At 37.5% G+C, this 25,849-nt stretch overlaps 1 protein-coding gene across 1 annotated transcript; it reads right to left on the bottom strand.

Annotated features, from left to right (window-relative positions):
- Positions 1–932: 932 nt before the first annotated feature.
- On the bottom strand, positions 933–24,104 carry piwil1 (piwi-like RNA-mediated gene silencing 1). Its single transcript, XM_028445904.1, has 21 exons — positions 23,995–24,104; positions 23,615–23,698; positions 21,871–21,952; positions 16,725–16,850; positions 16,414–16,628; positions 16,077–16,198; positions 15,850–15,930; positions 15,554–15,751; positions 15,364–15,472; positions 12,650–12,776; positions 11,070–11,187; positions 8,362–8,476; positions 8,092–8,279; positions 7,662–7,734; positions 5,711–5,908; positions 4,557–4,660; positions 4,369–4,439; positions 3,512–3,665; positions 3,130–3,255; positions 2,890–3,037; positions 933–1,505 (listed from the first exon to the last, which is right to left on the bottom strand). Exons 2-21 carry the CDS (start codon positions 23,681–23,683, stop codon positions 1,389–1,391), a joined length of 2,541 nt encoding a protein of 846 aa, XP_028301705.1. The 5' UTR covers positions 23,684–23,698; positions 23,995–24,104; the 3' UTR covers positions 933–1,388.
- Positions 24,105–25,849: the final 1,745 nt, after the last annotated feature.

Raw genomic sequence — 25,849 nt, 5'->3', positions numbered from 1 at the left:
AATACCAGACTAGTAAATATATACTGCATTTACAGTAGCCTACAAGGTATTTGTTTTCCGCCTATTGTTTGAAGGTGAAACACTAACAGTCAGAGCTCAGTGTTACTCATTTATACAGATGTTTGCATATGAGGAAATAAACAGTGAATTTAGTGTTTATCTCACCACAAAACCTCAGAGAACTTCACATTGGACTTAAAGTAATGTGGATTCTGTGCCTCCTACCTTCAGACTGCATGTGATTTGAAAATCAAGGTCCCAGTCTTTGACGATTTGACATTTTTTTTTTTTAAATCGAGTCAACATAGCCATCTACCAGGACATTTTAGAGCACTTCATGTTTCTTTCTGCTGACAAGCTTCATGGAGATGCTAATTTTATTTTCTAACAGGTCTTTGCATCTGCCCACATTGCCAAAGCTTGGTTAAATGATGCAATCTCGCCTGACCAGAACTCCGTAGAAAATTTAAGGGCTATTGCCAAGAGGAATGAGACACCATCAACAGTGACCTGAAGGCCTCTATCAAAGCAAAATGAGCTCATCTTTATGCTATGCTGCACTGATTCAGTAATTCATGAAAACTGAGACCCAACAAATAGAGCGCATTGAAATGATTATCAAAATAACAAAAAAAGCTTGAAATACTTCACTCTGTATAAAGAATCTACATAATATAAACATAGGTCTAAAATATATTGACATACTAGTTTTCATAGTTTTGATTCATGCCATGCAACACCAAACAGAGTAAGTTTGACAAAGTAATTGACAAGACTACCTCCTCTAACCTTTAGATTACTACAATGGCTGCTCAGTGCTCTAGCTGATGTTGAGGAATGACAGTATGAAGTACTGCGTATGAACAAATAATCACATTCAGAGAGTGAAGCCAAGTTTAATGAATGCTGCCCAAAACATCTGCAAACATTAGATTTTGTGCATGAAATAAAACTGTACCTCTTTCTGTTTCCATCACTTTTTTGTTGTTACTAGTATTAAAATTAAAAGGGCCAAATAGGAAATATATGCAAAACATAAAGTTGAAATCACCTCGATACATTAATAAACGTGAGATTCAAATACAATTTCAACATTCTCAAAGGAAATGTTTTTGCTTAAATTAAGAAGAGATGTCACAGATTTTAAGAATCTGGATGTCAAACAAAATGAGTTTTCATAAAAATACACAAACACTTGAAAATTTGGTTCCCTTTTCTGAAACTTAAATGTTTCCATCTCAAATTCAACACATGGTAATATACACAACAAAGCAGCTTAGGAACACACTGCAAAGCTCTAACAGAACAATTTTGCCACTGCTACATATTTTGTATTAAACTACAGTGCTACAACAGAATAAGAGTCATCAACTCCAGGAGACATCTCCTTAAAGGTAGAATAGGTAGTCATCCAGCTTTGTGTTGGGTTCCTTATGAATGCTCTGACCCACAAGGAAAGCCAGTTTGTGGGCATACATGCAGGGGGCAGGAACCCGAATAATTCCCTGTGGCACAAATCAAAGAAGAAAGTTAAACATCTGCATTCCCTGAGGTCAATTTCAGCAGCTCCAACAAACAAACTGCTTGAACAATACAGTGCCATGTTTAGGATATAATTGTAAGGATGCACCGAAATTTGTGGCCGAAGCTGAATAAAATATTACGGATGCACCGAACATATTTGGCCACCAAATATATTTGGCCAAATATTGCAAAAAAAGACACATTCAGCGTTCGGTTTTTTGAGTTAAAGGCAAGGCCGAATAGTAGCGTGTGACGCAGTCAAACAACGTGCAGTGATTTTGAGTCGGAAGTGTGAGCGTTGCTGCAGGAGCACAGCAGCTCCTCCTTTCCACACACAGACGACAGAGAGCGGTTAGGAGAGTCTGGCTGTGTTTGTCACCGCGTTAAAGTTGGAAACCGTCCATTTCGACAACTGAGTCCGTTGTTAGCGCTGTGAGCCACAAATCCTCATCGTTTCATCCTTACACTACACTGGGTCTTGCTGCATAGACTGGTGTAGCATTAGCACGGAGTGCTAACAGCTGACGTGTGTAAACAATGGGTCCTTGGCTCCAAGCAGTGACTCCCAACACGATCAGCAGCAGAAAAATGAGTGCAGTTTGCATTTACCTATATTGCAATAAAGTATAATATATATTCTATAATAAACCACAGTGTTGTTTTTACTGTTGAATAGTTGGAGAGGGAGGAGCTCACATTCTAGGAGGCGTGTTAGGTGACATCTATCAACGTGGGCAAAATCCAACTGTCCCGTTTGGAGCTGACTTTTTATAAAATGTGGAACAACAAGGGAGGGAGGAAACAGAACTTTGTCCCTCTGAATGAGGCTAAAGGGATGTATATCACTATCAAAACCATTATGAAGTTTTTTTTTTATCATACTTCCCCTTTAATGCACTTAAACTTTTTTTTAAGAATGCATGTTTTGTTTTATTTTAAGGCCTAATATAAATGAAAAAACTGTTTTTTTATGAAAAGCAAAGACTACTGGAGTATTTAAAAAATGTCAAAATTCAAAAAACATTTACTTTCTTTAAAAAAAAAAACATGTCTAAAAATGTATTCTAGGCTAATTATACACTATTCAAAAAAAGTGAAAAAGTTAACAACCGCATTTGATATTCGGCCAAGCGTTTATATTTTATAGGGATGCATCGAAATGAAAATTTGAGGCCGAACAAAACAAACGCTTGGCCACGGCGGTGATTTATAACACCGTTCATGCTTAACTTTCACAAACAGTCTTAGGAGTGTTATCAAACAGTATACTTAACATACCTGTTTCCAAAGGTGCGTGTACATGCGTGTTTATGTGGTGGGTGTGTGGTGCTGCAACATTGTCATTGCTTTCATGCTCATGCCTACCTGCCAGTTGAAGTACATGTGGCAGAGCTTGTAGGTGAGCCTCTGCATGTGGTCAGGCTTCAGTCCACTGGTGTCGTACACCACATTGTAGTGGGTTGGAGAGACACTTCCATTGTGGACAGCCTGGCTAACAATGTAGAAGTCATACCTGACAAACAAATGCATCATTGTGAATATATTCAGCACTGCAGCTGAATCAATTCAATTGGCCTATAAAAGCCTGTATAGAAGCAAACATACCACTCTGGGCGGGTAACCTCTGTGTCTACAACAGTGCCTGGAGGTGGGTTGGACACACTGCCATTGATGTGAGCAAAAAACCTGCAACTGATGCGCTTTGTGACGACCACAACGCTCAGCTTTGGTCTACAGTGGGCAGAAAGATACAAGCAAAAATGGGTTAAATATAAAAAAGCATACATTTTTAAATCACTGACCAATAGATCCTGACAAATAATTAACAAGAAGCCGAAAGTTAGACAATAAATATTGTCAATGGTATGATTGCTGTACAAAAAAATCTACATATTGGTTATAAAAAACATTTCAAAGTAAATCAGGTGAAGGCAAAAATTTAAAAGGAAAAAATACTTCTAAATGATTCGGTTTAAATAACACTTACTCGTAGCCCTCTCCAAAGGTCTTAATGCTTTCCAGGATCTGAGCAACTTCAAAATTGACCACACTGTGAAGTTGACCATCCCCTACTCCATCTCGATACACAATGATGCGTGATGGCAGGCAGTTGTTAAACTTGTGATAGTCCTTCAACGCACCTATCAGAAAACGGTTTAGGCAGTTTGTTGAAAAATACACCGACAGCGATGCAGCAATGCTTATTTAATCTGATCAGACAATTGAACTTCCACTACTGTTTTAATATATAATGTTTTCGATATAAGTCAAAAATCGGCTCAAACTAGGCCAAAAATTGCAGTGTATGCCTGCCTTTACCTAAATCCTCCGTACCCAGCCATGTGACATTGTCCTCATCTTACCCTCTGTCTGTGTGTGGTGAACGGAGTTTGTACGGGGTGGATGTTTTTGTGAGAGCACTTCAAGCTACATTTTATTGTGGGGTATTTTTGTATGCAAGGTTTTAATGATGTAAAGCACTTTTAATTATATTGCTTATATGAAAAGTGCTCTATAACTTAAATTTGATTTATTATATATTGCAATTTTTTTTTTTAATTTACCCTGAAAATTGGCTCAAGTCACATCTTTGCACCCTCACTTTCAAATGGTAGGCGTCTAAAGAAAAGAACCAAAAACAATACTATAGTCAAGAATTTTTTAAATCTCTGAATCCTTACATGTAGCGCAGGAGCAATGTGCACTGCTGTTTTGAAATTATAAATTACCTCTTACTGGTTATAGGGTCAACATATTTTGGATTGCTTATTACAAACATGTTAAACTTATGGCTCACAGGCCAAGTTTATCACACACACGTACACGACTAAATAATACACTCACCAGCCAAAGCCATCTTCAGTCCATCCATGATCTCCTGACCTTTGTGCTGCAACACGCACTTTGAGAACCACCTTAAAAGATGTTAAAATCCACACAATGCTTTAAGATGCTTACTACTGCAGGCTGAATGTATTATGACTCAATTAGAAACAACTTCTTAATGACTTCTTCCTACAGTGATTACCAACCTTGTCATGGTCTGGTTGAGGCTGGCCACCAGAGCTCCGATGGATCTTTTACCAGCAGAGGTGTCATGGTAGCAGTCAATGCCAACCACCATCAGCTGTTTAAGCTGCAATACAAAGTGCCACCATTCAATCAATATTTCCCTAGGTTTTTAATTCACAAAGTACAGTTTAAAAAACAAGACAAGGAATTTAACCTGGCAGTTGGTGCAAAAAAAAAAAAAAAAATAAATATAAGGATCAGGGATAAATGTATACAAGTGCTGCAGGTAACGTCTTTATGGAGGTGGTGATTTGGGGTGGGGGGGACTGGTGGCAGAAAATAAACTGTTTTTGTGTCTGAATTGTATCAGTTTGCAGCCGATGACGTTCTCTGCTGAGTGAATGATACACTGCAGTCAGGTGATGGAAGAGCAGAGGATGAACTGAATGATGTTCAGTCTTCCAACAAAGATGGTTAACTTCTACAGCTGCTGCAGGAAGTACATCCTCAACTGAGCTTCATCATCAGCTTTCACTTGAGGTCCTGGGAGATGAAGGTCCCCAGGAAGAAGGACTCCAGAGTTCACTGCAGAGTCTCCCAGAGTGAGGGGGTGAGGGGTGAGTCTGCCATTATCTCCACTGTCTTTAAAGCACTGAGTTTAAGGTAGGTAGTGAGTCAGGTCCACAAGCGTTACGGGGGTTCTGTCTCCTCAATGCTGCCATCTGTACTGGAGTTGAGGATTGCACATTATAAGAATCCTTTTTTGAGTAAATAGCCATTTTTTATTTCCCAGAGCAGTGGTTTTTTTGTACTAAGGGGCTGGGGCCTTTTCAAATGTAACCATGGCAGTGGTTTAAATGTAACTGATCTCGCAACTCAATTTGTACGATCCATAATAAAATCAAATAAAATGGTGACACTTAAAAACATGAGAAATCTCTCATCTATATATATATATATATAAAGATAATGACCTCAAAAAGTTATTAGTAAAAATAAACAAATTGAGTGAAAAGGCAGCCTAATGGCCTTTAATCTAAATTGACACTATTCAAATCAACTGACCCATATAAGATTTTTTGTCCCCCCCCCCCACCCCAAAAAAAATAAAAATAATCTATAGGTTTAAACCATTAAGTTTATCATGCAACACCATTATTTGGTCACTACTTACTGGGATTTCCACACTCCAGAGTTCTCCTCCCACCTTGCAAGCCATCTGCAGTGCAAGCTTGGTGGCCACAGTCATAAGACTCTTCGGTTTGAGGGTACGTGACACAACACACTGGCTGGGAACGGGAAAGTCCACACAAAGGTACTTCTTCACACATTCATACCTGTCCTTTCTGTTGCTGGGAAGAATTACAGCAACCTGGTAAAGACAAATAATTAACTGATTTGAGAAGGAATACCATAATAAACAAGATGTCATTATCTGTAGAATGTTTCAGTTTTCTATCAGAAGGGTTAGCACTCATTCTTAGCAAATAATGAACTTTTAAAGCTCTAAAATATGGAATTGAACTTAATTACATCCTCAATAACAAAATTCAACAGTTCAACCACTAGATGGCAGCAAAGTGAAAAGATGCCCAGCTTTTTTATTTATAATCTCTGCCACCAACAATACACAACATGGAAACTGAAGACAAGAAGGAACTTGGAATTCACAATGTATAAGCACCAGTGGACCATTTTATTAGCTTATTATTCACTTTCCAAATTGAGAACAACTTTGACATTTGACTGAACTATATTCATCAAGCACTTTTCCCAAACGGCAAGGATGTTAACAGAGCATTCGTTTTGTATTTTTTTTAAAGGAGTGTTATGGTCATCATATAATGGTTCATGCAATGTTACGTAAAGCCGGCCACGTCTGTAGGGCAGTAGTAGTTTCACTGTTTGTATGCAAAGATGGTCATTTGTTTCCTTCCAAGTTGTCATTTTCAGTGTCACTAAACAGTCATGTAATCTAAAGGCCCTCAGTGAACATATATCACCTCATTTTGCTTTTATATAATTGTGATTGCATTTAACCCATCCCTGATGTTAATGAGAACAAATTTCATGTATGTAGCTCTAAATATTTGACAAGACGATCCTTTATATACAGTTTCTATGAGAGAAGTACATGTAGTTATGTAAGATTTATTGATTGGAAATAAAGATGAAAACATCTGCTGTGTACAAATCCAATTATTTAACTTTAAAGACCCATAAAGAGTGTTCATGTGATTTTACTTAATCATGGTAGTGTAAAATTAAATAATCCAAAGTAATCAAGATTCACACAATATTGCAATTAATTCTGACAATCGTACTAAAAAAAATCTGTAATCATGACATCCCTACTTTCCAATAGACCAATTCGACATTTTTGTAAAATGTGATGTTTATCAAAACATGGTCTTTCAGAGGGGAACTTACACAACACAAATCCAGCTCGAAATACCTTAATTAGCTTCTCTGCAGCAGGGAGGGAGAGGGAGGGGTGCAGTTTAGAAATATTACGGAGGTGAAAAAATGAAGTTTTGCAAGTGGAGGTGACATGATTGTCAAAGGAAAGGTGGGGGAGGGGAATGATGTGCCCAGAAAATAAAACAGAGGTGATTGAGGAGGAGCAGAGTTGATGAGGGGTTCCAGTTTGAATGGCTTCTGTTTTTGAGCCATTTAGCTGCAGGAAGTTTTGACTCATCCACGCCCCTATCTCCTCCAGGCAGAAGCTGAGGTGGGCAGCGACTTTAAGATATAGTTGTGTGTCGTCAGCATAGCAATGGAAATTAATTCCATGCCTGCTGACGACACGACCCAGGGGGAGCATCTAGATGGTGAAGAGGTTTGGACTGAGTACGGAGCCCTGGGGGACCCCACAGGTGACACCACACTGTCACACGGAATATCACACTGACAGCACAACTCATTGCTGTCTGACAAAACGCCAACATATAGTACCGGTCAGGTACCTCTGACTTCCTTATGAAGTATTAAATATGCTCACATCAAACTCCATTCCTAAATTCACAAATAGTGCAGCTTCATTTTTTGTTCATTTGTAGAAAAATAAAATAGATTTAAAATAAAACTTCTTGATGTTTCTATAAAGAAGAGAGCTGGGTACAAACCATTTGCGTATCGGGTCCAACGTTTTGCTTCAGTGCTTTTAACAGGGATTCGGGAAAATCGTCATATGAGACCCTGATTTGGAGAAAAAGGATTGATTTAACAGCAGTGAAAAATATAGTGAATATAAAATCTTGAGATTTTTTTTCCCTTAAATTTCAACTGTTTTACCTTAGTACAGTTACTTGTGCAGTTCTCCCACCAGTTTTTCATAAACTTTGATTATTACTTATCAGGAAGTGTTTATAATTGCATTCTTGAAAATATTTAAACCATCTTGAATTTCTTTTCCCATTACCCAGCTTACTTAAAGGCAATTTATTCACATATTTCTCCTGATAGACTTTTTAAGTCAATGTGATGAAGATGGTACCTAAACAAAAATTGTTCCACAATTAAAGCACAAACAGTGATCTTACATTCTTAACTTACAGGACAGGTTTATGTAGGTGGATACCCAATGGGGATGAGACTCTCTGCAGCGACTCCAGCAGGGAATGTGCATCGTTGCCATTTTGGCGGGTGTGGAACAAGAACCATTTTTTTATTTCAGGAGAGCTGATCACAGGGTTCCCACGCATCTCTCTGGACCAATCAGCTTTCCAGAGGTCGTAATCAAACTTGGGGACATCAATTGTTATACTTTCTTTAAACGTTCAAAAAACATTTAGCACATTAACTTTACTGAAATTCATGTTGTACCGATTTTGAGCCTTGGTAAATCCTTTCCACTGCGAGGACCCTGCCTGAAAGTTTTGCAAGTTGCTTATCAAAACAGAGTCCCCACTGATCCAGCTCAGCCTGAGCATCAGGTTTCCTAAATTATATCAAAAGATATTCAAAAAAAGAGATGAGAAATGTATGGCAGAAGACAGGCTCAGCACTACCGTAACCGTAAGCCTCATTTATCAATAAATCTAGCATCATCTACTCCAAAAACAAAAGCGAAAAAAAAAATAAATAAAAAATACATCGTTTCACATTTGTGTAAATTGCATTGTGGGGTGTGGAGTGCCATGAACGGATGAATAAAGTGTTTTCACTTCATTCTCAGGGTTCTCACCAGGACTTTTTCACAGCATGGGGGAATTGCATGACGCACGAGTAAACGCCATTGGTGTGGAAATTTTTTAAATTTGTAACTCTCAGAGGGCAAAATTTAGTGAAGCTAAAGTTGCATTTCTTTTTTTTTTTTAATCTTGGTTCCAGTTTACTTCAAAGCCAAAAAACATTTGTTGAATTGGTGAAGCTGATGATGAATGTGGTTACTCATGCTTGGTATGTGTCCTCCACTAATAAATACAAACTGTATAGACAAGAAATAACATTTTAATCAAAAGACTGATTCCAGGACACGCATTTCAACTTTAAATGAGGTATTATGTGGGACCTGCTGTAATATTGGAACACAAACACTGAAGACTCGCGCACACATAAATAATGCGCACAAGTACATGCAAAGGATGCACACAGTACAGCTTTAACTGGGCCAAAATATGAAGATCTGGCCCGAGAGAACATGGCCTGTACCCGTCTGACTCGAATGAAGCCAATGTCTCTTTAAGCTCTTACACATTTCAACCCATATTCATATCTGTGCGCGCGCCAATGTATGTATGATCTGTTGCAGGTTATAAACATGATGAAAACTTCATGTGTCACTACATCCGGTTGATGCTACACTGTTTATATTCAACTGTAATTACTTTTACCAAGTGGAAAATTACACAGGCAGCCAAGTGGTGGCAGGGGTCCTCGGGTAAAGACGGATGCATCTGAGCAAATCGCCTGTATTATATAGACAGTGCGGCTGATGCATGCGTTTCAAACAACCCGTGTACACCGGGAAGTCACTTTTGTGTTTAAGTGTACAACAATGATTACGACGGTACCGATCAAAAACACAATCACCCCTACGTTGCTGGAAACTGAACGTAGGGGGTGACATTACTCAACGGTGCTGGCAAGAACCCTTGATTGTTATTGTGATTTCTTGGTGGTTTGTGCTAGACAAGGAGAACAGTGATTCTCTTGACACTATTTTTGTCTTAGTTTACCGGAATTCCCTGTGATTAATCACAAACATGCAAACATTAAAGGCATGAAAAAGGTGACCAATAAAATGCATCGTACAGGATCCTCTCCCAGGAATTTTTTTTTGATTTAACACAAATTAAGCAATCTTAAACACACTGGAGAGTACACTAAGGCAAAAAAAACAAAAAAAAAAAAACAATAGATTGTCCTGACATGAGTTATTATTACTGCTCCTTTTTCATTATTTATAATCATGTCATAAAGATGTATGTATAATAACAGCATTAATATCACCATAATAAATGGTTTACTGAATCTGAGCGGATTTACTAAGTTTTGATCAACTTCATTTAAAATATCCTGATATTATTCCAGATGATTACATAAAAATAAACAGACAAAATGCATCAGTTATGTCACCACTAGGGGCCAGAATATTAGAAGCTATCAAGTTATGAATGCACAGTGTTTCAGACTACAATCTCTGGAATCAGTCTCATCCACAACACAACTTGTTACCACAGATCTGGTGTAGCTTTGATAAGATGTTGTTCATATTAAACATTCTGAGCAGGTGAAACTGACAGAGGCCGCTCAGCCCCCCCTCCCTGTTTGTAGCTTCATCATAAACAGGTGCAGCTTCACAGACACTTAAGTTACTCGTGAACTGGTCAGCTCTGTATTTAGGAGTGCGTGATGAGTTGCATGGTATTATTCGTTTTTGGCAGCTTACTCAGTGTTGCAGGAGGCAGATTCGACATCTTTAGCTCTGAATCGATAGGGGTGTGGACGGATTAATTTACGACCCCTTCCTGACAAGTGTTTCATTCACTTTATGTCACTTTCAGTGGATTAAATTTTTAATGGCCGATTAAATGATTCCTTAACGTGGAAGAAGATATAGGGCCCTACATACCTGATAAGCGTCTGTATGTTCTCACGGTCAAGTTAAACCGGTTTAGTCCCTCCTGTGACCTGTTCCGAGCACTGAGGTCTATGCACTCCCTCCAAAAAAAAAAAACCTTATCAGATCTATACGATTCACATAAATGACCTATTTTGAGTTCAAAATGGCGAATTTCGCCGAAAAGCAACTGGTGTACTTAATTCTATTATCATACATGCAAGTCTCTGCAACTCCATATCCTACAATGCACAAAAAACTGAGCGTTTACAGTGAAGATAAGAACTAAATTTCAAGTGGCAATTTTTTTACTCTTTTCCTTTGGGGTAAATGATGTTCGATTCATTGATCCGTGAGGCATACGCCATATCAATAAAAAATTATCAGGGGTAGCAGCTTTAATATTTGTTAGTTTTCATTGCATTCACAAAACGGTAGTTAAATGAATGTTTTACAGATTAATACATACTCGCGAATGGAATTGACAAATCTTGTAAGCCTTCTCTCCCTCGCATCAGGTTCCAGCTTGGTATGTTTGAGCATGTCTCTCATAATGTTGTAGTCTGCTCGCATCTTGTCAGTCAAGCCTGTCAAAAAAGACACGTTTAACTAAAAACAGAAATATAAAGTCCTAGAATCAATTTACAAATAACTGTTCCTGTATTCAGATTGATTAAAATAGATACACTCGAGGGGAAGAGACAATTTTAAATTAAAGGGGACATATCATGGTTTTAAATCCTTCCTTTTTACATATAAATCATACAGTTGTGGTCAATATAAAGCGGAACCGAAATGCTTGGGTCTGAATTCCTCATTATTATAGCTCCACAGGCCCCTTTTCTGATGTGCTTCTGAGAGCAACTCGTTTTGGTGCGGTCTCTTTAAATGCAAATGAGACACTCCATACCCCGCCCCCTCTGCAGGTGACACTCGGTTCAACTCCACCCTGCTCGGCCATTTTTGTAGTTTGATAAAAGAGATACGGCTATGTAGCGGCGCATAAACTTTTTATTCAGAGGTTATTTACAAAATGTCAACAACAGAAGACTTGTCCATCCAGCCTTACATGTTCGAGCCAGAGTCGGACCCGGCGGAGCGAGATGAAAATGAAGATGATGAACCTGCAGAACCCTAACAATTGAGCAAACAAGCCCCGAGCTAACACTAGCGCCAAGCTAACGTCACGAAATGCATTTTAATAGTCTTTTCAAAGACAAAAACGGCAAAATGAAATGACTAATGAAAAATTTAGACTTAAATTAAATCACGTAGGCCATATCATCAAGGATCTAAAACGAGCACAGCGCTAACATATGAAGTCTGAAGACGGTGCAACTGCTAATGCTAACAAAACAATGACAGGGACGTCTTATCACACTTTTTAGCATTATTTACAGCTTACCGAAGTGCTCTGTTCGTCGTCTCCAAAGATAGAAGGAATTGACCCCTCAATCAGACAAAGTCTTTCGGCAAATCCTTCTTTATACTGGCGGAGGTTGCAGAAGCAGTCATCCTTGAAGTGCTTCGCGCGCACAAAAATTACCTTACCCACAGATGTGGGTACATTTCCGTGAAAAATAAAACTCAACCAGGCACTTCGAAAAGGTTCTGATGCTGGGAGACGGTGTAATGAAGTGTGTGGGTTACTACATCCAACAACCGAACATTTTGACTTATCCTCTCGTAACTTCGGCATCCTTGAGCTTGGACTACAAAATAAAAGCGAGAAATAAAAATGGTTGGAAAAAGTGTTGGACCTGGAGTTGATGTACTAATTTGGCAGTTCCGCTGCAAATACTGTGATGTAATAGTTCAAAAAACGTAATAGAGAATAGAAAAATCGAAACAGATTGAAAAATATGAGCAAAACAGAATATAAAGATATCTACGGAGCACCTGAAGAGACTAATTTGATTTTTTTCTGTACTTCTAAGCACTCTAAATATACAACAAAATGCATTTAAGGGCTAAAAAAGTGGATTTAGCATGATATGTCCCCTTTAACATTTCTGGGAGTGGGGAAAAAAATAAAATAAAAGTGGGAACCTGTGAGATGGCAGAGTTCTGGAACAAGCATAGCTGGCCCTGGAGGTGGACCTCCAGCGGGACCCATCTTCTTCACATGGCTGACCAGCAACACTTGGTTGTCATCATAGATGTCACTGTCATGGTACTAAAGACAAAAGCAAAACAAGTACTTCAAAACATATCAACATTGAGTCATCGGGTCAGCTGAGGACCATTAGATCCCCCCCCCCCCCCCCCCCCCCCCCCCTTCTCTCTCTAGAACCTTTACATCTCACTGACAACAAACAACAGGCATCATCATCAGGGACTCCTCTCATCTATACTATAATGACGGAAACGTCTGTGTGCGTGTGTGGAGCAAACATCTCCCCGACGCGGTATGAGTTCGACCTCAAACTTGGTCAACGGGTTCCAAATACCCCAAGGGGTGTGCATCTGTTATTTTTGAGTAATTTGGTGAAGCAAAACGGTCAAAACAAATTTCATAATTACGGCTCCCTCGGTAAGAGCGTGCTACTTCCGTTCCTCCTTCGTCTCCATGACTGTGGGCGGTGTATGTGCTGACGGTCGTTAGCTGACCTTATCGCAAACATTCTGATTCTTCAGAGAAATGTAACGTTTTGTGAGCGGATAGGTCCACTATGATTATTGTTTTTTCTACACAACGGTGAGTGTTTCTAATATTCTTCTATGTGCTTGGAAAGATGCTAGCAGTTACAATGTAAACAAAACACTGCTGATGCGCGTTCACTGCATCGAGATGTACATGGTGAACGCATACAGAGCCGGTGAGAGTTGCGACTTTTTTCTCTCGTGGTACTTTCGGGTATTTTTTTTTAATTTCTCCACAACCTGAGGGATTATGTGCATGATGCGCACACACGTGTGAGAGATGGTAGACACATTGTGTATAACGAGTGTGTAAGAGAACGCACGGAGATGGAGGCACACAGTATTATATTATCTCCATCTAATCGTACTACTACCGTATTATTGTTATTGCTACTCTTATAATATTCTTTATTGTATTATTCTTTTATCTTATAGTTACTGGTATTCTCATTGTATTATTCTTATTGCTATTACCTTATTTGATGTTGTTATTGTATTATAGTTACTGGATTCTCATTATATTATTTTGTTATTGTGTAACTTTACTACTATTGTAATAAAGTTATTACTATTCTTATAATTATTATATTCTTTTTTTATTATTAATGTTTTCTATTAGTTACTGTGTTCTCATTGTATTACTAGCATTGCTATATCATCATTATATTACCTTATAATTATTTAATATTGTTTATTATTTATTATTAATACTGTTTAGTGCATTACTACATTAATTTGTTATCGCAATTATTACCATTAATATCATTACATTACTTTTACTACTTTCACTATTAACATTATATCCCTGTTAACATATTTATTATCAGGGCTCTACACAAACTTATTAAGTGGTGGCACTGGTGTGACAAACTTTGTTAGTCTAGGGGTTGTACAGCATAGCCATACATGATGATGAATAGTTGACTTAACTGGCGTACCGTAGTTACCGTGTCTCTTAACCTGCGACGGATTGTGTGCAAGACGCGTGCCATAGATAACGCACGGAGGAAATGGCTGGCACACAGTATTTATAACAAAAATATACTAAATGAGTAAAATAAAACTAAAAACTAAACAATATTTATACAAAAAGTACACAAAATTACAACAGAAATGCATAAAAATATACAAAAAGGCTCCAAAGACACAATTACTCCAAATACACCAAACAAAAATATGAAAATGACTCAAAATACACAAAACTAACCATTTATACAAAAAATACACAAAATGACAATGCACAAAACTACACTAAAAAAGATACAAAAATACACAAAATGATTCCAGAATGACACTACAATGGCAACAAAAAACAACAAATAATTAATAAAGACAATAAAAAGATACAAAAATACACAATGAATCCAAAAACATACATTACAGAAAAATACAAACAAAAAAAAACATCTAAAAATTTGTATAAAAAAAAAACACCACATTATCATGCACATGTCCCATAAAATTATACCAGGGCAATCGCACACGCTATTTTACTATGCACCCACAAATAAACCCCTTTATAACACTACAGAGTACAGTGTATGTACACCTCTTTGTACATCCAACCTTCAAACACATACTCATTTGGACATAATTGACAAATGTACTTATGCGCCCACATGAATGCCTACTTCCGACAGGCACTGTACTAGTCCTAGTAATGACCACTCCTCACTCCTCCCCTTTGGAAGGCGTTTCAGGATACTGCCAACCAGAACCGCCAGACACAAGACCAGCTTTTTCGTTGCCATAAATCCTACAAACTTAAACACATAACTTCCCCCTTGAGAGTTGACTGACATTTTATGTAAATTGTGATTATGTATACTGTATGTACTGTAATGTAGTTCTGCATGTGTATTATATATAGTTCTTTTCAAGTTTTTCTTTTCTTTCAACTAGAGACACCAGCAACCGGAGACAAATTCCTTGTATGTGTGACCGTACTTGGTGAATTAAACTGATTCTTACATTATTCAATTTTAATTTAATAAACAATTTACAACATTTGACATAAATGTACCCAATGCAACAGCAGTTTGACAAGGAATGTGTTGAACATAGGGGCAAGAATAAGATACTGTTCAATAAAGGACTTGTGTCAAGCATGGAATACTTACATCCTTGAAGTATTTCTTGAAGGAAATGGTAGTGTCTCCCTTGACGAATGTGTTGTTAGGGGTGTGATCCCATGCAATATCATCAACTCTATAAGTCTTGTTGTTGTACCTGTAGTTGGAAGTGGGGGGCGGGATTACTTTCAAGTACAATTTTTTGGAGTGAAGTTAACAGCCTTGAGGAAACATTTACTTTGTGAGGACAATGCACCCAACAAGTTCCTTGGTACACATGTCAGCGAAGCGGTGGTCTCCATACTGAGCTCTTAGGTTGGTCATGAAATCGAGGACAGTATTACTGCGCAACACCTTGTGGCTAATATCAATGCACATCATGATAGATGACTCATAGTGAAGGATGGTGGTGACATAGCCTGGCCAGATTTTTAGCCTAGAATAGAAACAGGACATCACAGTCTAGAAAAAACCCCATATTTATTTTTTCACAGAAAAACATAGTACTATAAGAAATTGAAATGATAAATATACTTGTGCTGCGGGATGTTGAGTGGATCGTGAGGGTTGTAGTAGTTTCGTCCGATTTGTTGCAAGTGGAGCAATTTCAAAATTCTGCAGAAATAAAACAAAGATCACTCATGCCAATTGTATTGATACTATCAAGCTGTACAACTAGTAATCTTATTGATGTGACTTTGTATTTTTTCTGACTACATTATTACATTATGTTGAGTATTTTCCAAGTAAGTACAACGCACTTTCTGAGAATGAGATTGTAGAACTGGATGCAGACGGGCGATGAGGGTGGCAGCTCATTGGTCAGAGTGACCGTTATCTTAACTGCCTCTTTATTCCTAGTCTCGCTGTGCAGTATTGTCTCCTGAGCAAATTGTTTTAAGTAACAAAATAAAAACTCAAAGAAATTATGTAAAAAACCAACAACACATAAAACACCAAGTAGCAATAATGTTAACAGTAAAACAAAACAGTTATCTGAACAAACAAGTCTTTATATGAAGTTGATATTGCATGAAAACTTAAATTTCATAATTAATGTAATTTCATCTTAATTCAGGTCTCTGGATTATATCTTACCTTTTGGGCTAGTCTAATGGGTAGAAAGAGCATACCACCATCAAAAATCTTAGCTTTGCCCAGTGTCTGTTCATGCTGATAAATGAGGGCACTTCTCAGTCGCCTTGACTCCATTGGTGGCTCAAATTTTATGTGGTACTGATAAAGAACCCATTGAGGGCATGACAGGAGTCGAAAGAAATTTGACGACAATGAAATGGGTTTCCCACTTGTTCCTAAGAAAGCAACCACAGAACACAGTCAACAATAACTTTTAAGTTACCCAATTTGCTTTGACAACTATGTTGTAGGAATTTAACAAAAACACAAACCAGACTTTGAATCCTTCACATGCACCATTGCCTGTCTGGTATAGATTCCTGCATCATTAAAATCACGACGCCGGCCACCTCTTTCACCCAGTTTCACCTGCTGAAATCCAGCTGAAATCTGTGAAACTATTAAAAAAATACCAACATTAATCCACAAACAATACAATTTCAAAACTTGACACATCTTTGACAAAGTATGGTGGGCACTCTTGATACTGCAATGCTGGCCTTGACATTTAAGGAGAGTGATGAGAGAGCACGAGTATAGATGTATGCATGAAACGAGAGATTATTGTATGTTCACATTCAGCATTGCGATTTCTCTTTTATGTCAGCACTGTTATTTCTGAATGAAATCTCATTCTGTGCATCATTGTCAAGTTACACATGCATAGTCAATGACTTCTTCCTAGTTCATCCAAAGGTGAGTGAAAGAACCTAGCTGTCAGAGAACAGGCTGAAAAAAAATTATGAACGAAGGGTCTTGGTTTAAATCCATTTGGAAGCACTTTTGGGAAGTTTTACACACAGAATGCATTGAAAATATTTTTATTGCATACAATGTTTTATGTAAAGAAATATTTTCATACATTTCTACAATTCATAGTCATTCCCAAGAGCCGCAATACTTCCAACAGACAAAAATTCGATGTATCATTATTGTGGTGAAGATAACAGCTGTCTGATTATACACACCCGCCAGTAGGTGGTTGTGTGTACGAGTGATTCGAGAACCCATTCTCGAATCAATTGGCTCAAGTGGTATGATGCCCCATGAGGCTTCAACTCACTATCACTAAATATAAGGTACAGAAAGTTGAGTTTATTTCCATTTAAGATGCTTTAAAAGTTCATGGTATTACACAGCTGTCCTAAGACAGCAGAAAGTTCTCAAGCATCTACATCTTTCTTATATGGAGAATAAAATATATGAATAAATACAATTTGGGCATTTACTTAAAAGAGATGACGTGTTTTTAACAGTGAAAAACTTAAAAAAGAAAAATATATTCAATACACACTCGAGTATTGAAGGTGATGTGTTACTTAAAAGCCAAATAATTCACAGCTGACTGATGGTAAATGAAAGATCAATAATTAAAAATCGATTTGATAATCGTTAATCAAAACTCGATTGTAATATAATCGAGACCTTAATAACACGTATTGAATTGGGCTGAATAAGCAGCCCTACAACAGCCCAGTCAATTATAAGCCTGTTTATTTTATTAGGGATGCACCGAAATACCTGAATACCAAACGCGATTGTTAAGTTTTTCACATTATTTATTTTATTATTTTTTTTAATTGTGCATAAAGGTGTAACAAATGTATTTGTATTGAACCGTTTCGGTACAGGACATTCGGTTCGGGTACAGGGTTGTGCCCGGGTGAGTTCCTGAAACGAAGTTGCATGTGCTCCCCTCCTGCTTGGGAACACTTCGGCTTCCGGGTGAAATACTACAACGGAGAAAAACCAGTGGATAAAACGAGTGCAATGTGCCGACATTGTTCAGCTGAGAACGGGTATGTTTCCAGGAACAAAATGAACATGATAACTACCTTGAAACGGCACCACCCGAGTGCGACTATCACTGTTACAAGAAAGAAAACGTCCTCAGTGCAAATGCAGCTGAATTTTGTATTCAATCAGCTTCTGCCTAGCAATTCAGATCTGGACAAAACTATAACAACTGCCATCAGAGTCTTTTTACCAGCAGATTAAAGTTAAGCTGTGAGGAACTATTTATTTAAATAATATTTTATGTATTTTTTGTTTGATATTATTATTACCAGTCAGCACTTCACAACAGTATAGTATTTTTTTTTAAAACTTTATTTTCATATTCTGTATAATGTTAAATACATTGTTGGTTTACTAAAGTTTTGAATGAACAAGCAATTTATGTTTTGCATTTGTAACTTGCCAGCAGATCTGCATTTACTGCAGACAAGTACATTTTTCTGACCAAAAATATGAAGGTCTAAACCAAAGGCTACATGCTGGAACTGTGCTGTACTTTTAATGACAAGCTGTGAGCTTATTTCTATAATATTTAATGTATTTTTTGTTTGAAAATATTATTACCAGGCAGCACTTTACAAGTATGTATTGTTTTTTTTTCCTTTATACTCATACAGTATAAGGTTTAAATACATTGTTTACTAAAGTTTTGAATGAACAAGCAAATTTATGTTTTGCATTTTGTTTCATACTGTAGCGAAAATGACCTCAAAACCGAGGTATGTATCAAACCATTATTTTTGTGTATTGTTACACCCTTACTAGTGCATAAATAGCCTAGAATACATTTTTAGACATTTTTTAAAGCCATTTAACTTAAAAACTTTTTCATTTATATTAGCCCTTCAAATAAAACAAAACATGCATTCCAAAAAAAAACTGAAGTGCATTAAAGGGGAGGTATGATGGGGGGAAAAAAAAAAAAAAAAAAATTCACTTTATAATGGTTTTGCTACAGTGACGTACATTCTTTAAGCCTTATTCAGAGGGCCAAAGTTGGAAAAGTTCCTCTCTCTCCAACTATCTCACAGCTAAAACGAACACTGTGGTTTAATACAGAATATATTATATACATTATTGCCATATATGTAAATGCGAACTGCACTGCTTTTTCTGCTGCCTATCATGTTGGGAGTCACTGCTTGGAGCCATGGCCATTGTTTACACACAGCAGCTGTTGGCACTCCGTGCTAATGCTCCACCAGCCTATGCAGCGAAACCTGACATTGCTTGTGAACTGAGGAGGAAACGATGGGGACGTTTACAGATTTGTGGCTCACAGCACCAATATCGAACTCAGCTGTGGAACCAGCCATCCAGCCATCCAACTGTTACGCAGTGACAGAGCGGTAAGCGCAATAGAGAGAGTCTGGCTGTTAGTGTGCAGAAAGGAGGAGCTGATGCTGCTCTGGTTCTGCAGCAACGCGCGCACACTTTTCCGACTCACAATCACTGCACGCTGTTTGATTGGGTCATACGCTACTATTCGGCCTTGCTTTAACTCACTAAACTGAAGGTTGCCGGTTATTTGGTGAATCCCAAATTTTTATTTAATGTAAACATGAATGGGGTCAAGTTTAAACATAATTTTGATTTAATTGATTAATTCTTTAAAGCATTAATATGAAATTAATGCAACTATAATACCTTGATTTTCAGTCAGGTTTTCCACCCTCAGCCATAAATACAGTGGTGCTAATAATCTGCAAATTTTATTTGGTCTTTCAATAAGGTGATCAAATCAAGGATGAGATTATTATTAATATTGAGTAAGTTGCTTGTAGAAATGTATCTTGTGGGAAAAACTTTTAATGCTTCAGTAGGATTAATTGCATAATTTCACAAAAGCAACTCAATGTAAGGCAACTATAACACAACTTAAGGTAAATGTTTACTGTTGTTAGATTAGCTAGGATTTAATTCATTCTATTCACCGTTGTCGCTATGCACAATCGGAATATCAATTACTTTATTTAAGGTGTATGCCTCGTCCTTCCTAATAGAGCTGGCGATATGGACCAAAACGCATATTTTCTCAAAATGGCTATGTGCGGTATAAATCTTGACTTTTTAAATCGACAGTTACCAGAATGACAATTCTGGATTAATTTACTGATGCAAAATGGCCACACACGCAAATTAACCAACCAAAAGCAGCACATTATGTGCCACTTGGCTTTTTCTCTGTAAGGGACAGCACACGTGTGAGTGTTTTTTTTTTGGAACACTTTATTTAAAGATTTTTTCAGTTCATACAAACATATCAAGACTCAGAGCTTGTTCAAAACTTATTTTACAGAGATTTACGCCACAATGCCAACCACGGCACATGAGCCCCCAACTTGTGAAAAAAATATCCTGTTGAGCGAGTTTTAATAGTGTAGCTTGTTTAAGGGAAGGTCTGGGTTAGGACACCATCAAACTGCTTTTCAGATAAAGTAGTAAAAAAAAGTGATTCCTACAAAAAGTATTTTATCTAAAATAAGCTATAAAAAAATACATATTGTAGGCGATAATGTAATTTTCTATATTGCCAAAATAGCAATCTCAATATATCTTGAATCTTGATATATTGCCAGGCCTACCCAGGGCTCGAGACTGCAACCAAATTGGTCGCATATACAACAATATTTTCAGTTTGTGCAAGTGAAAATTTTATCTGGTCGCATCTGTGCGTATGTATGACCTTATTTTGATGTACAGCGGCTGAGCGCTTTGTGACGTCCCACAGAGTGCACTTCTCTCTCTCCCTCCGCGCTGCAGGTGAGGAGACGGTGCGCACTCACGCAACTTGGCTGCGGGTAATGCACGATGAATGCACCGAGTATAACACCAATGTGCTCCTTTGGAGTGCGTGCGGTCCGCGAACGGAGCCAGGGTATAACGAGTCTTCACTGAGTGCGCGCTCACATTGAGGTCAGCAGCAAAAAGGAAGAATGTGCTGAGTGCAGCGATAGAGCGTACATGCTCATCAGAATCAGCATCGAGGGGCCAGAACTGACGGACTATGATGCCAGGCCAGACTTTCAGCTGTGATTCTCCCAGAGCAGGGGTCTGCAACCTGCAGCTCTGGAGCCTCATATAGCTCTTTGACTCTTATGCAATGGCTCCCTATAGCTTTAAAAAAAAAAAAAAAAAAAAATATTGAGTTATTTTTATACAAAAACTATTAATGACAAAGATAATTTGTTAACCTAAAATAAATTACAGTGTACAATGACTCGGCGACCTTCCTACTTCACCTCCTGCAACATCTACAGACCATCAACTTTCCTGCACCTGTGGAACTAACACATTTAGGAAATAAATCTGGAGTCATTGTCAATCTTTACTTCATACAAAACTACGGTACGCCAGTTAAGTCACCTATTCATCAGCAAGCATGGCTATGCTGTACACTCTACCCAACCCTGCTCAAAAGAAAAGAAAAAAAGGCACGACCACCAGTGCCACCACTGGAAAAGTTAGTATAGAGCCCTGCTACCTCCAAATTTAACTTATTTATGGTGGTGAGTTCAGATAATCATTGCTAGTTTAAGCAACCCTAAAATGTACTAAGATTATTTAGCAAAAAAAAAAAAAAAGAATGAATAATTTGTGACAAAGAGGGAAGAGAACTACCTTCATCAACTGTGGCACCTGGGACACCACTCTGTCTCCCTCGTCCAGTCAGGTCTCCTTCTGCAGGAGGGCGAGTCTGGCACTTTAAGTGAAGAGATCATCACAAATGTGTGGATCAACACATTTGTGATGATCTCTTCACTTAAAGTGAATAATTATTTAAATCAACAAGAAAACTTCAAGATAAAACATTCTGTGAAAACATTAAATTAGGTTATAACCTCTGACAACACACTACAACAGTAGTTACAGTAGGAGCTAAAATAAAGAAAGACGTTTTTTGTCTTATTGCTTTATAAAGAATTCCACAAACTAAGTCCAAATTATTTTTGTCCAAATGTAACGCTCGAATGACTAATGTAAAGGGGACATTTCATGGTTTTAAATCCTTTCTTTTGACATATAAATCATACAGTTGTGGTCTATATAAAGTGGAACAGCAATGCTTGGTTCTGAATTCCTCATTATTATAGCTCCACAGGCCCCTTTTCCAATGTGCGTCTGAGAGCAACTCGTTTTGGTGCGGTCTCTTTAAATGCAAATGAGACACTCCATACCCCGCCCCCTCTTCAGGTGACACTCGGTTCAACTCCACCCTGCTCGGCCATTTTTGTAGTTTGATAGAAGAGATACAGCTATGTAGCGACGCATAAACTTTTTATTCAGAGGTTATTTACAAAATGTCAACAACAGAAGACTTGTCCATCCAGCCTTACATGTTCGAGCCAGAGTCGGACCCGGCGGAGCGAGATGAAAATGAAGATGATGAACCTGCAGAACCTTAACAAGTGAGCTAACACAAGCACCGAGCTAACGCTAGCGCCAAGCTAACGTCACGAAATGCATTTTAATACAGTCTTTTCAAAGACAAAAACGGCAAAATGAAATGACTAATGAAAACTTTAGACTTAAATTAAATCACGTAGGCCATATCATCAAGGATCTAAAACGATCACACAGCGCTAACATATGAAGACGGTGCAACTGCTAATGCTAACAAAACAATGACAGGGACGTCTTATCACACTTTTTAGCGTTATTTACAGCTTACCGAAGTGCTCTGTTCGTCGTCTCCAAAGATAGAAGGAATTCACCCCTCAATCAGACAAAGACTTTCGGCAATCCTTCTTTAAACTGGTGGAGGTGGCAGAAAGTCATCCTTGAAGTGCTTCGCGCACACAAAAATGACCTTACCCACAGATGTGGGTACATTTCCGTGAAAAATAAAACTCAACCAGGCACTTCGAAAAGGTTCTGATGCTGGGAGACGGTGTAATGAAGCGTGTGGGTTACAACATCCAACAACATAACATTTTGACTTATCCTCTCGTAACTTCGGCATCCTTGAGCTTGGACTAAAAAATATAAGCAAAAAATAAAAATGGCGGATTGCTCGAAGTGTTGGACCTGGAGTTGATGTACTAATTTGGCAGTTCCGCTGCAAATACTGTGATGTAATAATTCAAAAAACCTAATAGAGAATAGAAAAATCGAAACAGATTGAAAAATATGAGCAAAACAGAATATAAAGATATCTACGGAGCCCCTGAAGAGACTAATTTGATTTTTTCTGTACTTCTAAGCACTCTAAATATACAACAAAATGCATTTAAGGGCTAAAAAAGTGGATTTAGCATGATATGTCCCCTTTAAGTGAGTGACCGGTTAACCTAAACCTTTTAATTGTGTCGAATTTATTAGTAACCCTGCACAGGTACCCGGATGAGAAACACGTGACACTTACTGCGCCAGGTGCACCAGTCTCCTGACCGCGTGCTCTGCCGCGGCTCCTTGCACGTGCACGCCCAGTCATGTTGGACGGCGGAACCTGAAGGAAAAAAAAAAAATCACCCCCAATTAATAGAAAACCAAAAAAAAAAAATACTCATTTAATTAGGGCTATTTTGAAGAGTTTGCGTTAGAATATGAAGTTTAAGTAACAAGTTACGGTGTAATGGCATAAAGAGTATACATGCTAACCTCTTCAGGTCTCGTTGAGCTAGCATACCTAGCTAATTAGTAATAAGTAACTGGATGTATTCTATTGTTGGCTTCCAAAGTGAACATCAATTAACTGACAGTTGTTTCTAAATTGTTAACAGATTCGTAAATTGGTGTACTGACCTTGTGTATGAGATTTCACCGTTGATTTTAGCAAAGACCTCAATGCCGGGACTGACCAACTCAACTGATCCGCGGTTCGCCTGGTCCAGCTGCAAAGCCACTCCCGCGGCCTTTTTACTAATTAGTATCAATGCGCGCATTTTTAAAAAGTAATTTTACTATTGAATGAGGGATTTAAGTAGGTTATTAACAAATAAATACAACTTTAAGTTGTTTTTTGGTAAAAAATTTTTTACTGATTTTCATGTTGACTGGAGCCTATCGACCAAGATATCGTTCTAAATTAGAAGAACTATGTTCTGAAGCGCAGTAGACGTGCTGCTGCTGTGTGAGCTCTCTCTTTTTTCTTTATCTTTTTTGTGTGCACACAATTGGCCAGTGGTGGCAGCAGACATCAGATAAACTCCTTGAAACTCTTCGTCACACAAAGCACAATATATTTTTTTTAATTTTCAAATTTTTATTTTTTTTTATACTGCATTTTATTTAAACTAGTTTAATATTTGAGAAAGTGAAAGTATAGATTACTACGAGTCGTTCCTTGTTTTTTTTTTTTTTTTTTTTTTTTTTTCATAAAAAAATAATTTTAATTTGAAAGAGAGTAATTTAAAAACATTTTTATTCAGTTCAGTAATTAATTTAATCAATTACTAGACGTTTCAGCAAAAACCAACATGGGGCCATGACACCAAGGTCGAAAAACACTGGACTAAAGGAAACCAAGCTGGCAAGCTTATTATGTTAAAAAAAATAAACCTTTAACTATGATATATGATAAGGGACTGTTTTTAAGACGTACAAACTCAACAAAATTATCTCCAAATTAAGTGAAAAGCACAAATGCAGCCGTCCAATTTTTTTTACAGCTGTCCAGGATTGTACCTGCGTTTAAATTGTTCCAAATTAATGCACATTTTTGTGTGTTCATGTAGAACACTAGTGTCAAACTCAAGGCCCGGGGGCCAAAGCCGGCCATTTAGAGCATCCAATTCGGCCCACGGGAGAACATAAAATATCTGATATAGATATCGCTCAACTCAACAACTCCAAATACACAAATTTAATGAAACTTCCTATTCACAGGGCTCATGTGCGTATCACATGATGGCTTAATCATCTCAATTCTGATTTTTTTCAAAAATTCAAGATTTTTTTTTTTTTTTTTAAACGTTTTAAACGAATTTAGTATCAACGCATACTTTTTTGATTATTTGTGATAAGATTAGATATTTTCCATCCTAAATCAATGCTTTATTGTTATTCTTGCTTTTGTTTCAGTTTTGAAAGATCAATTATTATTACCTTTTTGTGCTCTAGCTCTTTTGGTTAACAAATAGCACTGTTTTTAATACCTTTCAGGGCTAAGGTATGAAGGATATTTGAGGACCAGTGACCTTCTGATTGTAAGACAAATGAAGATATAGAATGCAAATATTTTCAAGTCAAATATGCATTCTATGATGGGTGTCAAAGGCAATGATGTTTTATGTGTTTAAGATTCTAAGTTGTTACATTGTATAGTTCTCTGAAATTATCCTTAGGCATTACAAATTTTCTATCATCCATATGGGGGTTGTTTATTTGAATACTGAAGATACTATTCCTTATAAGCAAAATGGATATCTTCCTCTCTGGTGGATTTCTACTTTATTTACTTCTACAAATTACACCACTGATCTCATCAAAGGCTAACCTCATTTTTTTGTTCTTAGGAAATATGCTCTTGCAACAACGAAAAAGCAAACAGACATTTTATTACAATCTCATAGACTATTTTTACAGTATAAACAGATCTCTATTAGTTACTCTGATCAGGCGTGTGGAGTTTCTTTAATATTTTGGGATGTGTTACTTC

Source organism: Gouania willdenowi, chromosome 1 (genome assembly GCF_900634775.1).
Source record: "Gouania willdenowi chromosome 1, fGouWil2.1, whole genome shotgun sequence".
NCBI classification, from domain to species: Eukaryota; Metazoa; Chordata; class Actinopteri; order Blenniiformes; family Gobiesocidae; genus Gouania; species Gouania willdenowi.
This window is presented reverse-complemented; position numbering and strand designations above follow the sequence as displayed.

What these genes read in the sequence shown, in the direction of transcription:
- piwil1 (XM_028445904.1), bottom strand. Translation starts at nt 23,683, where the DNA reads ATGACTGGGCGTGCACGTGCAAGGAGCCGCGGCAGAGCACGCGGTCAG. An exon ending in CTCAACATCCCGCAGCACAA is followed by an intron (nt 15,752 to 15,849) that starts GTATATTTATCA and finishes TTTCTATTCTAG; the next exon opens with GCTAAAAATCTGGCCAGGCT. An exon ending in TCTGGAGTGTGGAAATCCCA is followed by an intron (nt 4,661 to 5,710) that starts GTAAGTAGTGAC and finishes TTTGTATTGCAG; the next exon opens with CTTAAACAGCTGATGGTGGT.